Below are 17,171 nucleotides of genomic sequence, written 5' to 3'. Positions count from 1 at the left end.
AGGCTGCTGCATATCACCTGGTGTACTGATCTATTTAAGATGGCAGCAGCAGACACTCCAAAGACAGCAGGGCAGCTCTGAGTAGCCTGAGAGACCCATGGAGGCTCCAAGAGGAGATGCAGTAGCAAAGGATGTGTCTGCAGAGCTTGAAGTATCTCCGGAAGATGAGAACAAAAAGTAAGTCTTATGGGAATATTCTTTTTAAAAAGTAATCTCATGAGATTGGAAAATAAAGATGGTTGGAGCACTGCCACAATCCTTGGCATGCACACACACACTTAGTAGAAGACAACTAGAGACCCAGGGGGGATAGGTATGGGAGCAGTACGGAAGCACTGCAGGCATCCAAGAGGCAAGAGAGGCTTGATGGAGAGAGGCAGAACTAGAGACAATACAGCTCTCTTTAAGGTTACTATAACAGTGAAGTATTAAATCTTTAGAAGAATGGGGGAGGGGTGGGGTGGGATGTGGTGGGGGTTATAGTTAGAAGTAAGTGCTTCTTCAAATTAATTGAGCCAATGAAATCTTTTTGGTGTTTCAAGACAGAGTTTCTCTTTGTTGACTTGGCTGTCCAGGACAGTCATTATAAACCAGGCTGGCCTCGAACTCACAGCAATTCACCTGCCTCTGCCTCCCTGAGTGTTGGGATTAAAGATGTGTGCCATGGCACCTGGCCAACAAAATCTTTTGACATTAGACAAATATAGGAAACCACTGGCACAGCTGAGGATGTGCTGGTACACAAACTTACTTTGGAATTCTTAAAGTTGTTGGCACTTTATTGTTCCTCATCTAGTTTTATCATCATCAACTCTTTATATATTTGGTTGAGTTCATTCAGGTTCTCTGCTGTGCTCGATGACTGAGTCAGGATTACCTTTTTATCTACTTGATACACAAAAGATGCAAAAATAGTTTAGAGTGAATTATATTAATATCTGAGTTGGCAATGAAATTAGAATAATTAAATTTATATTGTTGCAAACTTTCAATATCTCCTCATGAATGCCTCTTCCTAGATTAACGAGATAGATTTACTAATACTAAATTACCCAAGTAATTTTTGTAAAAAAAACAGATATAATGGATTATTTTAATGAATGTAAGTTACTCTGCCTTCCAGCACCTCTGTTTAATCTTATCTGTGAATTTAATTAAGACTTCCCTTAATTTACTTTTACTTAAATTTAATTTACTTCCCTTTGTCAACTGACATTACATAAGATCATACCTCACATCAGTTCCTGCTGAATCTGTGTCATTTCCCTCTCCAAATACTTCAGTTTTTAAGTAAAAATTGTTCTTAAGTTTTTGACTCATGAAGCTTCAAGAAGCGTATTTGTGTCAGGAAATTTAGGGGGCTATAAGAAAAACATGACACAGAAGGAGCACAGCACGAAACAGAAATTAGCAAGGAAAAAATAAGAGAAGTAGAAAAGAAAAGAGGCCAAACCGAAAACTAAATATTTGGACAGTCTTAAAGGTCACAAAACAGAATAAAACAGATTCAGAAATGTGGGGGCTGGAGAGACAGTCCAGCAGTTGAGGGCATTGGCTGATCTTCTAGAGCCCCTTGGTTCAATTCCCAGTACTCCTATGGCAGCTCACAACCATGTGCAACTCCAGTTGCTGAAGCATTTTTTTTCTGGTCTCCTTAGGAATTGCACAATGCCCTCTTCTGGACTGGGAAACAATATATAACTGTGCAAGAGATATCAGGCTATATTAAATATTATATTCAGTGCTACTGAATTTTTAGAAAAGGAGGATTACGTTTGTGATTAGAGTAGTGAGCCTGACCTGGCTTGTCAGGAAGATGGCATTGAACAGATTTAAAAACCACCACCACAACAAAAACAAAAACCCAGAAGATTGGTATGTAGAGGTGGTGATAGATAACCCAACAGTCAGTTCAAAGACCTGAATTCTGACACTGATGGTTGTGATGAGGTTTGGAGTTGGAGGAGTAGGATTTTAGCACCACAGGTTTTTTTAATTAAATTTTTATTTTTATATTAATTACAGGTTATTTACTTTGTATCCCACCTCCCTCCTTCACCTCCTCCCATGCCCTCTCCAAGTCCATGGATAGGGGATCTCCTCCCCACTTCCCTCTGACCCTAGTTTATCAGGTCTCATCAGAACTGCTTGCATTGTCCTCCTCTGTGGCCTGACAAGGCTGCTGCCCCTGGGAGGGGGTGGTGTTCTAAGAGCTAGCCACTGAGTTCATGTCACAGACAGTCCCTGTTCCCTTTACTAGAGTACCCACTTCGATACCGAGCTGCCCTGGGCTACATCTGAGCAGGGGTTCTAGGTTACATCCATGAATGGATCTAGGTTGAAGTATCAGTCTCAGAAAAGACCACTGTGCCCAGATATTTTGGTTCTGTTCCTCTCCTTGTCGAGCTCTTGTCCTCTCCAGGTCCCACTATCTCCCCCTTCTTTCCTAAGATTGCCTGCACTCTGCCCAAAGTTTGTTTATGAGCCTCAGTATCTGCTTTGATACAATGCTGGGTAGTCTTTCAAAGGCCCTCTGTGGTAGACTCCTGTCCTATTTCTTGTTTTCTCCTTCTTCCAATGTCCATCCCGTTTGTCATTCTGAGTGAGGATTGACTATCTTCCCCAGGGACCTTCTTCTTGCTTAGCTTCTTCAGGTGTACAGATTTTAGTATGTTTATCTTATATTATAGGTCCAGCATCCACTTATAAATGAGTGTGTGTCTTTCTGCTTCTGGCATACCTCACTCAGGATGATCTTTTCTAGTTCCCACCATTTGCCTGCAAATTTCATGATTTCCTTGTTTTTAGTTGCTGAGTAATATTCCACTGTGTAAATGTATCACAATTTCGGTCAATGGTTGAATGGATACAGAATTTGTGGTACATTTACACCACAGTTTTTTAACATCTGTCTGTGAACTTTATTTGGGATGTTGTACTTGTGGTTCATGCATTAAGCAGTAGGCATAGACAAGACTTTAAGTGTATATTTAAAAGAAAATCTATTCTAAGGGAGCCACTGTAAGAGGCAGCATTTTATTATTTAGTGATTTTTTTTTTTTTTTTTTGTGGACTGCTTCATTTTGTTCTCATTTGCTAACTAGTTTAAACTAGTACAGACCTTAAACAAACCAATACCCACATCTTCCCCATCCATTTAATGAATGGCATCTGTTCTGTTTTTCAGGTTTTCAAGTTACTGTATATTGCCTCCTTAATTAGCATATTACAGTATACCATAGTAGTTCTCAAATGTAAGTGTGCCAACAAATCACTGGAAGGACTCATTTAAACACAAATGGTTGAGCAGTTTCCGATTCAGAAAGTCTAGGTTGAAAATTTCAGACTTTTATGGAGTGCCAGCTCCCTTAACCAATTCACTTCCACTTTCTCAGCTGACACACTGTATATGTGGCAAGGACTAGTGTTTGATTAGGTTTGATTGTTATAGATAGGATATACAGAAATATGAAGACTAATGGTTGCAATGTTCTTCCTGAACTTTGTCATTTCCTTTCAATGATAACTGACACCCCTACCCCCTTTCCCTGGTATTCTACCTCAGCATAGTGGAAATGATTTGCCTGTACTTTATTATTTCCTTTAATGGTAGCTGAACCCCAACTCCTTTTCCCTAGTATTTTACCCCAGCTTCTTGTCACCCTTAGCAGGGTGGTTTGGTTAAACTTAACAGAGAAAATATTATCAATATTCAGTGGTGTTCAATGTGACACTTCCTCCAGGGAGAACTGAAGTTGGTACAATATGTGAATGCTGAAAGACACATTCCTAATAGTTGTAATTTCAAAGAATCAAAATGATCTCTCTGAATGAATGCCTATGTACTATCTGTTTTCTATATCAGCAAACTGTATATTCATGGGTGGCACACACCTCATATAAAAATATTTGAGAAAAACTGTACCTGTACTGAATGTGTATAGACTTTTGGCTATTATTCCACAATAATAACTACGTAAGTGACATTTAGGTTATATTAAGTAATGTAAATTACCTAAAATGTGCAAAAATTATATAATTTTGGAACTCAACAGGGACCCGGAACCTATCCCCAGGGAACACCAAAAGACAATACTAACAGTGTGTGTGTGTTTGTAATAATTTGTATACACACAAACATAAGACAAAGAAAACCTTTTTCTTGATTGCATTAATTTGAGTTTGGTAATTTTCGGAAGTTCAGACATGTGGTGCCTCTTCGGAATGTCTTGCAGATTTCTGCATGCAAAACTATATTGATTTATAATTTGTGACACTTTTTCTCTTCACACTTCATTTACTATCTGACAGACATTCGGTGAAGACAACTTAAGTATAATAGTGGTAGAAACCTGAATTCACCTGTTTCTACCTTCACACTTTCTCATGCTTCCTTTCATCAGTTGTTTTCTCGAGTCCCAGAATCTAGGTTTAAATTATATTACCGCGCGATAGTTATACGGTGATTTATATCATGCAATGAAAAGGAATAAACTATGAATAGTGCTTTGGCTTTTGTTGCCGGTTGCACAGGCGGCTAAGGCCATTTTTCTACAAGTTAGAGAGAGAACGGAAAGGACTTCCTGGCATCATTCTTTCCTTCCCAGCACCTCCTCATCCCTCCAAGGATGAGGTACCTTCCTTCTCGCCGGGTTAAAAAAATCCCGGGGCGGCAGGCAAGCACCAGACTGCTTCGCGTGGAAAGACTGCAAGCCACAGGAACTGCGCCGCTCAGAGACGGCGCCACGCCTCCGCGCGCGCGCGCTCCCGACGCTTCCTGCCCGGGCTGCTTTTCCTTCTCCCTCTCAAAGTGCTCCCGGAAGGCGCCTGCGCAGAGGCCACAGCACCTCCCACCCTCCCTCCCTCCCGGCCCCGCCCTTCTTTCTCTCTTACGCTGGGGTTTCGCTCCTAGAGCTGCAAGTTCCTCGCCGCGGAGTCGGGCTCTGCGCACCCGCCCCCTTCCTCCGCCCCTCCCACCACACTGGTCTCGGGCGGGCGGAGATGAGGCAGCGGCGGCCAAGTCTCCGGCGGCCTCAGTGGTGGCGGCGGCGGGGGCGGCCGGAACCCGGGCGTTGAGGCGCGGCGGCGGCCGAGGCGGTGCTGCCTCAGCCGCTGCGGCTGGCTTCCCTTCCTCTTTAGCGCAGCCAGGAAGTTTGGCGCCCCTGTGCATGTGTGCGCGTGAGTGTGGGTGTGCGCTGGCCAGAGGCTCGGGCAGCGTTTCTGCAGGCGCTGGTCTTTTTGCCCGCTTCGCTTCCCGTAAGCTGGCATCCGCGGAGCTTGGGCTGTGGCCTGAGGAGGGGGCGCGGCGGCGGGCGTTCTCCTTTTGTTGTTGTTTCCTCTGCCTGGAGAGCTGACGGGGGGGACGCGCCTGGGTGGGGCGGCTCGCAGCCCGGGCCTGCTGGCCCCCGGGGCTCCCGGGCGGCGGGGTAGCTGGTGGAGAGCGAGCTTCAACATGATGGCGGCCGAGGCCGGCGGTGAGGAAGGCGGCCCGGCGACCACTGGGACTGGAGGCGGCGCGGCCGCGGGCTCCAGCGCTTACCCGGCAGCGTGCCGGGTAAAGTTACCCGTGGCCCTGCCGGTGGCAGCCGCCCCATGTCCCGGGCTGCCGGACGCCGACCTGTCCGCGGCCCAGGGCGGCGGAGCCACGTTGGGGTCCGGGTTCCTGGGGACTGGGCCGGTGGCGGGTGTCCTGGGGGGCGCAGCGCTGACCGGCGAAGCTGCTGCAGGTGTGGCCGCTGCTGCAGCCTCGGGTCCTGCCGGAGAGACCGCTTTCACGAAGGGCACTCTGTCGTTGCCTTCGGAGACTCTTGGGCCGGGCGGCGGATTCCCTCCTCTGCCGCCGCCTCCCCAGCTGCTCCCTTTGGGCTCCGGCCTGGGGACAGTGGATGAAGGTGACTCCCTGGATGGACCAGAATACGAGGAGGAAGAGGTGGCCATACCGCTGACCGCACCTCCAACTAACCAGTAAGTCGGAACCACTGTTGAGGGATTGGGGAAGCTGACTACGTAAAAGAAGTGGGAAAGAAGGGGCAAAACACCGTGCTCCCGCGGCTGTAATTTATTTGAAAAGTTTTGAAGTTTCAGGTTCCATATATAGAGATTTAATTTGATCAGTCGATTTCCCTATGAACACTCTCCCTGGCGTCTTGTATATTTATTGCTCTTCTGGGAAGAAGTAAAGTTTTTAAGATGAGGCGCATGGGAAATTGTATCCATTGAGAACCGGATATGGTTCTGCCCCTTCCTAATTGAGATAGTGTCCGGGATTCAGCAGAACTTGGCACTGTAAAGGCAACTGTATCTCCGGAGCTCCCTGCTGACGTGAGAGGCTTTGAGTACAGCTATTTAAATGGGTATTATGTTAACGTAAGTTGAAAATTCATTGGTTAGAATAGTTTGTTTTTGCTGCAGTTGCAAAACTGGAAGCGCCGCGATTCAGAAAAGTATCTCTTTAGAGAAAGAAGCAGGAGAAAAAGGAAAGTTTTGTGAATTCCAGGTGTGATTAAGGCCCCCTACTAAACACTAACTTGTTCCTTGGAATTATTTATTATTCCCTTGAAATACCTCCATACCGAGGCAGTATAAATACATTAAAGTAAAACAGATTAATTCTGCTCTTAGCATTTTGGTAGTGGCTGATACCATATTGTTCAGAAATTAATTTGGTAGTTTATTGTAACATGATTAAGGGCAAATGGCTTTCCTGCCCTTTTTTATAAGTTAGAGTTATCTCCTCAACTTATCTCCTATGTTTTTTCATAAGTGAAATGAGTATATATTTATAAACGTAGGTTGATCTTAATAAGGGGAAAATGTTGAGATCGGAATTAGCAATAATTGGCCAAATATGTTTTATTGATCCTTCGTATCAGTCAAAATTAACCCTTAGAATTTCAACAACGTTGGTGAATATTAGGAAAAGAAATTGGTTCATATATTGGCAATTTCTGAACTCCAATTTGAAAGTTTTCTTTGGGAGGGTCATCTTCTTTAAGAGGCTAAAGAAATGATTTAAAACAATCAGGGAAGTATTTCATAATATTGATCAACTTTTGATTTAAGTTACAGTTACTGCTCTTTTAAACGGGTATTGTACTTTGAAAATTTGTTGGTCAGAATACTTTGTTTTTGTTGCAATTGCAAATTTCAGCTTAGGTCTGTTTTCATACTTGGCGGTTATGTTATTTAACGCAAAGTGTAATTTCTCTTTCTGTTTTTCTCCAATTTATGTCTGTATTGCATCCATCCTGGTAATGTTCTGAAAGGGTTAAAAAATGCAGCATACTGCATACCTTTTTGCAAAAATAAATTGTTTTTAGTATAATACAGTACAGTTTTTAACACTGAAAGAATGCAGTATTGGGCCACTTTTGTAATTGATTTAGGCATATTTAGAATCTTGTTTTTTTTTTTAAAGGCATTTGATGAGAGTTATTATTATTTTTATGTGTATGGGTGTTTATCCATATGTATGTGTTCTGTGCTAATGTCCAGTGGCTGGGGCCAGAGGGGATCAGATTCCTGGAACTGGAGATACAGGTGGTTGTGAGCTTTCCTGTGGGTGATGGGAACCAAATACTGCCTTTCTGCAGGAATAGCAGGCACTCTGAATCTATGAGCCATCTCTCTAGTACCAGGATATTGTTCTTAAATTATTTCTAATTGACTATTTTATTTTTTAAGACTATATAAGATGGCCTGGAACTCAGTTGTGTAATCTTTGAGTTTGTGGTGATTTTGTTCAGCCTCTCAAGTATTGGAATATAATAGGCTTGAGAAATAATATTCACTTTCTAGCTTCTAATAGGCTTTTAAAGAGGATTTAAAATTGACAGGAAAATTGAATGAAAAAAGGATTATTTTCATACTCAATTTTTAAGAATAAGCATAAAAAGAATAAGGATTATTTGGGAAAAATTTGTGAGAAATGCATTAGTGGTTTTCATTATTTAAAAACATTTAGGAATAATTATAAAATTTGAGTAAGAGTTCATATTCTAAAAAGTCCTTTATGTTTCTAGTATATATAAATATATATATCTTTTGTGGGCTTTAAGATTTAATTTCATTACATCTCTCTTTTCCTCTTTTCCAACCCTCCTCTCTGTCCTTCAAATTTATGGCCTCTTTTTAAAAATTAATTGTTACTGCATGCCTTTTTGCATTTCTATATACATATATATTACTAAATATAACCTGTTGAGTTATGCTCTTACATAGCTTACATAGTTCTTTTATTGCTCTGAATCAAACCTAGGGCCTTACACATAGTATGCAAATTTTCTACCATTGAGATACCTAGGCCAGTTTTCTAGTGTGTTTTTAAAATTTACTTATAATTTTACAAATCCACTCCTTTCTTCCATTTTAAAGTAAGATTTATTTTTCAGGTCACAATCTAAAGTTGTAGAGAAGCTAAATTTTCTTCACAATCTAAAGTTGTAGAGAAGCTCAGCTCCATGCTAGTGTTCAGGAGCCTCAGTTCCGTCTACCTAGTGGTTCCATCACCATCTTTTCTAATGGTGTGTGGGTATACATACATGTGTATGAGTGTGGTACCTGCATGAGTGGTATGTGCTTAGGTAATGTGTGGATGCTCATACCTGTATGTGTGTGTGTATAACAGAAAAGGCTGTCAGATGTTTTTGCTCTGGCTAGTAGCCAGCAACATTTATTTATTGTGTCCCAATAAATACATAGTTCCCCCCGATAACAATATAATTTTCTTATTAGAAGACTGTCTACTAATTCTTTTCATATAAGGGATACCCTTATTAGTTGCTAGTTGTTTTATGATTATTATTTTTTTTCCTTTTCTTTTCTTTTTTTGAATTGAGATCTCAAGATGTTGCCCAAGCAGAACTTGAATTTCTGGGCTCAAGTGATCATCCTTTTTGAGCATCCTGAATAGCTGGGATTATACTGGTAGCCACCTCACTGGCTAAAATAACTATTTTATTTTATTTTATTTTATTTTTATAACTTATTTGAGACAAACTTTTACAATATGGTACAGATTGGCCTACGGCTAGAGATTCTCATGTCTTAATACTGAGATTGTAGACGTGTATCATATACCCAACCCAAGCACTGTTTTACAACAGGACTTCTGAAACATTTTCCAGTCAACACTTTTCGTCCAAGTTTTACAGAGATGTTAAACATAAAATAAGCGTACCAGTCAGTCACTGATAATAAGTCAAAGGGAAATGTATTTTCAGCAGTTCTTTGATGTATATATATATATAATTTATTAATGACAAGCAAATTGCAAATTAAGAAAGGTTGTTTAATTTTATCTAAAGAATTAAATTGTGGCAGAATATTTGATCTTGTAGGATATAGAGCATCTTCAAGGTTGATCAGAATTTTGGTTTTATAGTTGTTAATGCTTGAGAATGTTTCCAGTGGGAGAGATGGGTAGATAAGAAAAAAGGCAAATATAATTACTTCCATAAGCATAACATGATAAATTGCTTAGGCGTTCCACAACATATATATGTGTGTGTGTGTGTATGTATATGTATATACATATATATTTGCTTCTATTGTCTGTCTTAATAGTTTTTAGGAACATACTTCATATCAGTGTAAATTATGGTGCGTTGTTCGAATGAATAGATACTTGTATGTTAGGTTGTATAACCATGGAATCACATTCAGGGTGTTATGTTTTGTAGTAAGTTAAGGAGTTGTAAGATAACAGCTTAATTATCACCTCTTTGTATGTATTTAACACATTTCAACAGGATTTGAGGCATTTTGGTAATTGTATTTTTTAATGAGTTAAAAATGAACATCACAGGCTAAAAGGAAATATAATTATAAAATGTAGTTGGAAGGTTAGTGATTGTTCAGAGAAATAAGATAAAAATCTATAGAGTTGTGTAGGTAACCTTTTAAGATTCAGAGTATAGTTGTTGAAGAGTTAAAATAATAAAAGTAAATGGAAGAATGTCATTGAAATTTCTTATCATAATCTCATTGAATTTTTTTATAGAAAGTTTGTAGTATTGATGGTTAGTATTATATTCATGATACAATAGGCATTTTAATGATGAGAACCCTTTTTTTCACAGGTATGGAAACAGGTAATGTAGATCTGAGATGGGATCCTGTTCTCATAAATTTTCAGATACATTTAGATTCAAAGAATATAACTGTTGGCTTTGTTTTGTTTTGAGGGGTCGCAAGGCAAAGGCTCAGTACCCCAAAGTTACTAATCATTTGCTAGATATTTGTACACATGGAGAGACACATTCATGACTTTCTCCTTTCTTGACATGTAGCTTAGCTTCCCTAGCTTTGAACTCTTATTTTGCTTGCTTCACCTCCTTAGTGCTGGGATTACAGGTGTGTACCATCATGCCTGGCTTACAGATTTGTTTTTACTTAATTTTTTATAACTGTACAGTGAGAGTTGCTGTTACAGTAATATTGGGCAATGGAACTGAGTGATGGAGAAAACAAATTATTTCTTAACTACTTGGCAAGTATTTCAAATTTAAATTTGTCAAACTGGAATATGTGAATGGATTTTACTAATACCAATTGAACATACTGAATTTGAATCCATTTAAATTTTTGATGTTTAGATTAGGAATACTCAACTGTAGATGGCATTTGCTATTTTTGTGCATTCCTCTAACTCTCTTTCTACCCTTATTAACCCCCCAACACTTGATAGGAGAGAAAAAAGGATGGAGGGGAGAAGGAGTGAAGGTATTGTTAGACTGCTTCCTGATGACTAGTGTTTCGAGTTCCTTGGAGCAAGTTTAACCTTTGTTGCCAGGATAACTAATTTCTTCTTCTTCTGGGCCTTCCTCCCCCCCCCCCGCCTCCCCATCTTTCTTGCTTGTTTCCTTCTTTTCTATTTCCTACCTACCTACCTTCCTTCCCTTCTTTCTTATTTTCTCTCCTTTTTCCCCCTTTGTGCAGAACTGCTTGACAAACAGCCACCAAAAGCATCTAATCACCAACCAACCAACAACAGCAACCCTGCTTTCTCAGGGCCCAAGCAATTATATAGCTTATGAAAAGTTCCCAGAACTCCAAACGGTATATATTTGTAGAAACTATTTCCAGCTGGCAAAAACATGCTCCCGTTAGAGTGCTAGGCAAATCAGAGTCTGCTGCTGCAAAGCAGCCTCTTATCCTCACACCTGGGATTAAAACGAAAACATTTCTGTGTTTTTAAAGAAACCAGAATTACAAAATTCTACACTCAAAGTGTACTATGCTTGGAACACACACATACACACACACACATACACACACAAACACACACACAGATACACAGACACACTTTAAAAATTAATAACACCTCAAGGTTAGCTACCTTTCATTGGTGTTCTGGACTTAATGATGTCCTTGCCAGTATGACTGTATTTACAGATAGTGCCTTTATATAGGTAATTATATTAAGTGCGGTCATAAATATCGTGGCTTACAAGTACAGTAGCACTGCTGTTTTTTAGGAAGAGATGTGGGAATGTGCACATACAGATAATAGTTCATGTTAGGCTACTGAGAAGCTTACCATTTGTAGCCAAGGAGAGATGCCAACTTTGCTAACACCTTACTCTTTTAATTTCTAGTTTCCAGGATAGTGAAACCATAATTAAAGTTGTTCAAGCCACTTAGACTGTGGTGTTTTGTTTGTTGTTGTTTAGTTTTTCTTTTTTTTATGGTAGCCTGAATTAAACCATGGTTAACTCTACATATTAAAAATTGATTTGGATTACTTGAGAAAAGAATTACTTGAGAAAGTAATTATTTTATTTCTTTCCTTCAGTGTAGGAAAAAACTTATTTTATTATTTTACAGTTTTTCTTTGTGAGTCAGTGACACCTCTCTTTTGGCTATGTCTTTTGACAAGATAAGGCACATTCAGGGGTGAGGTAGTAGACTATCTATGTTAAAAGATGGAAATATACTTAAATTCATGTCTGTTAATGTATGAAAAGGTCCTTCACATGATTGTGATAGTTATGGCGAATCCCATGGATGGGATATTATTGCAGCAACATTTCTGTGTTATTTGTTTTAATATTTAGTTAAATTTTTTATTGCAGTATTTTTCATCTTTAGGAATTTAATTTATCCATACAATGCATTTTGATGCTTTATATTCTGTTCCTTAAGTATTTCTACAAATAAATCCACCTTTATTCTCTATTTCATGCCTCCCCTCAACTCATTGATTTTGACCTGTGTTGCCTGTATGTACATAGGTGTGAGGCCATGCACTAGAGCATGGTTGACCTACCAGAGACCACATCCTTAAAGAGAGTTGACCCTTTCTTCACCAGAAGCTGTCACCTGTTAAGTTGCTAGAGGTGGGTACCTCTATACCAGAATGTTGACTCACTGGATCTTGTGCAGGCAACCACAGCTTCTGTGAGTTCATCAATACAGTAGTGTCTCATGTCCAGAAGATAACAGTGCTACCCCAGTCTTTCCCTGACCTCTGCCTCTTTCTTTCCCCTATTCAGAGATGTTCTCTGAGCCTTAAGGAAGTTTGCGATATAGATGGCTGGTTTATGGCTGAGTACTTCATAGACATATATTCTTTATACTTTGTGATTTTCTGCATTAAACCATTGTTTATGGCACAAAGAAATTTCTCAAATGACATCTGAGAGTGGGACTTAAACTGTGCATTAATATATATATATTTATATAAATTTAATTTAAATATATATAAGTGTGTGTGTATATGCTTAAAAATTTCCCATTTTGTATGGATGTATGTGTGTATAGGTGCACATACACCACAGTACATGTGTGGAGATAGAGAACAACTTGTAGGAGTTGCTTCTCTCCTACCACCATGTGAGTCCTGGGGATCAAACTTATGTCAGCAGGCTTGGTGGCAGCTGTCCTTACAGGCTGAGTCATCTTACATCCTCAGTCTTACTTTTAACATCTTCATTCTTTAGTTCATCTGTTTCAACCAAAGGAAGAAGACTTAGAAAGATTCCTCTTAACTCTTGTATTTTTTTGTAGGTGTAACTCATTAGACTGGGCTTAATCATGAACCTTGTATAACAGATTCATATCCTTTCTCCTGTACTATTAAAATATCAATGTTTCATTCTTTAAGCTCATTTTCTCTCAAGGTGATTTATACATTAACATGACACTGAGAAAGCAATCATGGAGCCAGAGGCAGGGGTCTCTGTGAGTTTGAGGCTAGTCTGTTCTATACAATGAGGTCTAGGACAGCCAGAGCTACACAGTGAGAACCTGTTTCAAAAAAATGAAACAACCCACCACTACCTCCAACAGAAAAGCAATCACTCTTTTAATTTTAATCTTTTTTTCATTTGGTTCCATACTTTTTGATAATAAATGTTCTGTTTTTGGAGATTTTGATAAAATTACACTACTTCACCTTCCCATTTTTCCCTTGCACTCTTTCAAATTCATATTCTTTTTTTTCCTTAATTGTTGTTACCTAAAAATTTGAGTATATGCATAAATATTTCTAAATACATAATTGCGACCTGCTCAATTTGTGTAATGTTAATTGTATGATTGCAGGACTGATTATTTGGTATAGGATAAACAGTTAGTGTGCTCATCCTTTGAGGAATGTTTATTTTTCTCCCTTTCAACGTTCTCTAGTTGCTTGTATTCTTTGTGTAGGATTGAGGCCTCCTTGGTTTTCTCCCATCTGCAATAGCGTGTGTGTTCTCATTTAGCTCAGGTTTAGGCAGTCATGTTGGTGAGGCTTTATGGCTGTAGCTTCTGACATTCCTAGAAGACACAAATCTCACAGCAAACTCCCTGATCCTCTGGCTCTTAGAGTTTTTGCCTCTTCTTCAGCAATGTTCTCTGAGCTTTAGGAAAGAGAAGTTTCCTTGATGAGGGTGAGAACTACATTTATCTGTGGGTGTAAGAACAAATATTTAGAATTTTGTTGGGGATTATGTTGTAAACTGGTGATTGTAGGTTCTCTGAGATCCATGACTTAAGTAACTCTGGGTAGTTGGCCAGGTTTCAAATATCAGACATGATTATTCAGTTGTTGAGTGGGCTTTAAGTCTAGTTAGAGAGCTATTAGTTACCTCCAAGGAATGCATACTACCACTGTAGTGTAGTAGTGTGCCATATGTGCTTCATAGGTGGCATAACTAGCTTAACACATAGGTGGCATAACAACCAATAGGTAGCTGTTGGTTGCTACCCTCATTTCAAAGCTGCATGGTTGTTTTTGGTATCATAAAGGCTAGTCCTCAGAGAGGAGGCATTTCAAGTCAGTTCCAGCTCAGAGGTCTCGTTACACTATATCTGAAGTGCAATGTGTCTTCAGCAATAGAGTATAACTTTCTACCTCTTAGGGGCAAAGGCAAAAGCAGTAGCCTGTAACAGTTTGGGAGTCTTTTGGACAACTGACCAACAACTCGGAAGAGGGCTACTATTGGGGTTTTTATTAGATGATTGTTAGTCCTTGGAGGGAACACTGCCAGCCCAGATGAAACTATTTATGTGCATTATAGGCTTTTTTTTTCTTTTTTAAGTAGGTAGTTAATAGTATGATTCCTTACAACTTTTCAGACATGCTTACTGTTATTTGACTCTCATGTCCTCCTCCTGTTTTTATCTTCCTACCCCCTTCAAAATCAGAGCTCCCCCCTCTTTTTTCCTCAGTTCCCCACAATCTGATCACTTATACCCAGCTGTTTCTCTCTGTATTGCTCCACTACCTCCCCATCTTGGCAATGGTTTCTTTTACTTACTTGGTTTTTACAGCTACTACATACTCATATCTGAATATTTGGCTCAAAGAGCCTCTAGTGAGAGAGAACATATGACCTTTGCATTTCTGGATCTGGGTTACCTCACAATATAATCTTTTCTAGTTCTATCCATTTACTTGCAAAGTTCATAACTTCATTTTTCTTTATAGCTACATAGTATCCTATAATATATGTACCATATTTTCATTGTCCCTGTTAGTTATAGAACATTTAGGTTGTTTTCATTTATTTTCTAGCAATTGTGAACAGAGCAGCAATGAACATGGCTGAGTAAAGTATCTCTGAAGTGTGAGGACTAGTCCTTTCAGTATAATCCTTGGAGTTAGCTGGATGATATGGTAGATTTTTTTTTTTCTTTTTTTTTAGCTTTTTGAGAATTATCCACACTGGTTTCTAGGGTCTGGACAAGTTTGCATCCATCAGCAGTGAGTGAGGACTCCCTTTCCCCACATCCCTCAGCTTTTGTTGTCAATTGTTTTGCTGATCTTTGCCATTCTAACTGGGATAAGATGAACTTTCAATATTGTTTTGATTTGCGTTTCTCTAATTGCTAGCAATAATGAACATTTTAAAAGATGTTTCTTAACCACTCTTTTTTCTTCTTTTGAAAATTCTCTGTTCAGATCCTATGCTCAGTTTTTGAATAGGTCATTTGTTTTCACTTTTTGAGTTCTTTACATATTTTGGATGTTAACCCACTCTCAGATGAATAACTGGTAAAAATTCTGTCCTATTTTGTGTGCTTCCTCTTCACCTAGTTGATTCTTTAGCCATGGTGCAAAAAGCTTTTTAGTTTCACGATGGCTCCATAATTGTTGGCCTTAATTCTTGGGCAAATAGAGTCCCATTCAGGAAGGCCTTTTTTATATGTGTATTATGTAGGGTACTGCTTATATTTTCTTAAAGCAGTTTCAGGGGTTCAGGTTTCAGGTTTAGGTCTTTGATTTATTTGGTGTTAACTTTTGCAGGTACATATTGTTTAGGGTAGTTTTATGTCAACTCGACACAACCTAAATTAAGAAAATGTCTCCATAAGATCAGCTGTACCATTCCTGATGAGACCTGATAGACTAGGGTCAGATGGAAGGGGAGGAGGACCTCCCCTATCTGTGGACTGGTCAGGGGCCTGGGAGGAGAAGAGGAGGAGGGCGGGGTAGGAAGGGGAGATGAGGTAGGGGGCTATAGCTGGGATAGAAAGTGAATACATTTTAATGAATAAAAAATATATTAAAAATAATATATTATAAAGATATATTTAAAAAATCAGTCTGTAGGCAAGCCAGTAGGGCATTTTCTTAATGATTGATGTGGGAGGGGCCAGCCCATTGTGGGTGGTGCCATTCCTGGGCTGGTGGTCCTGGTTTCTATAAGCAGGCTGAGTAAGCCACAAGGAGCAAGCCAGTAAGCTGCACTCCTCCATGGCCTCTGCATCAGCTTCTGCCTCTAGGTTCCTGCCCTGTTTGAATTCCTGTGGCTTCCTTTGAATTCATCCTTTGATGATGAATAGTGATATGGACATGTATGGCAAAAAATCTTTTCCTCCCCACATTGCTTTGATCATGTGTTTTACCACAGCAATAGTAACTCTAAAAAAACAAAACAACAACAACAAAGGTCTAATTTATTCTTCTGCACTTGGACATCTAGTTTTCCTAGCACTATTAGTTAAAGATGCTTTCCTTTTTTCCAGTGTTGTGTTTTTGGTGTCTTTGTCTTCTTTTGGGTCTTTTATTTTGTTGTATTGATCTACGTCTGCTTCTATGCCATATATATTAGTATTGCTGTGGCTTTGTAATATCTTACTAGCTTTAATTGAAATTGTGCCAGCATTGTTCTTTTTGCTCAGGATTGTTTTGGCCATTTGGAGTCCTTTGTGGTTACATGTACATTTTAGGATAGTTTTAATTTTTTTTTTCTTCTATTGTGACGAATAAGATGAGGATTTTAATTGGGATTGGATTAACTCTGTAAGTATCTTTTGATATGATGATCATTTTCACAATGTTAGTTCTAGTCCGTGAGCAAGGGTTGTCTTTCCATTTTTTAGTGTCTTTGTTTTTTAATCTCCTTCAAAGATTCATTTTCATTGTAAAGGTTCTTCACTTCCTTGGTTAGGTTTATTCCTAGATATTTTGTTTCCTTTAAAGCTATCAAGAATGGCAGTGTGTCCATGGCTGCCACCTGTGTTTTTGTTGTTGTTGTATAGAAAAGCTTTGATTTGTGCAAGTTGATTCTCTATCCTGCCACATTGTAAATTTATTTTTAGTTTCTAGAAGTTTTCTGGTAGAATTTCTGGAATCTCTAATATATAGTATGATGTTATCTATAAATAGGAGTATTCTGACTTCTTTCCCTGTTTGTATTCCTTCCTTTAATTTCCTTTTGTTGCTTTATTGCTCCAGCTAG

The 17,171-nt window shown here is 39.2% G+C and overlaps 1 protein-coding gene across 1 annotated transcript in view; it reads left to right on the top strand.

Annotated features, from left to right (window-relative positions):
• Positions 1 to 5,033: 5,033 nt before the first annotated feature.
• The window catches only part of Rasa1 (RAS p21 protein activator 1), a 100,811-nt gene continuing 88,673 nt past the window's right edge, over positions 5,034 to 17,171 (top strand). The window contains exon 1 of the mRNA XM_055604063.1: positions 5,034 to 5,964. Within this exon, the coding sequence (XP_055460038.1) occupies positions 5,453 to 5,964 (512 nt within the window). The 5' untranslated portion in view covers positions 5,034 to 5,452. The remainder of the gene's footprint in view (positions 5,965 to 17,171) is intronic.

Source organism: Psammomys obesus, unplaced genomic scaffold (assembly GCF_907164565.1).
Source record: "Psammomys obesus unplaced genomic scaffold, mPsaObe1.curated_primary_1811, whole genome shotgun sequence".
In the NCBI taxonomy this organism is placed as follows: Eukaryota; Metazoa; Chordata; class Mammalia; order Rodentia; family Muridae; genus Psammomys; species Psammomys obesus.
Note: the sequence above shows the minus strand (reverse complement) of the source record. Positions and strands in the feature narration are given on the sequence as shown.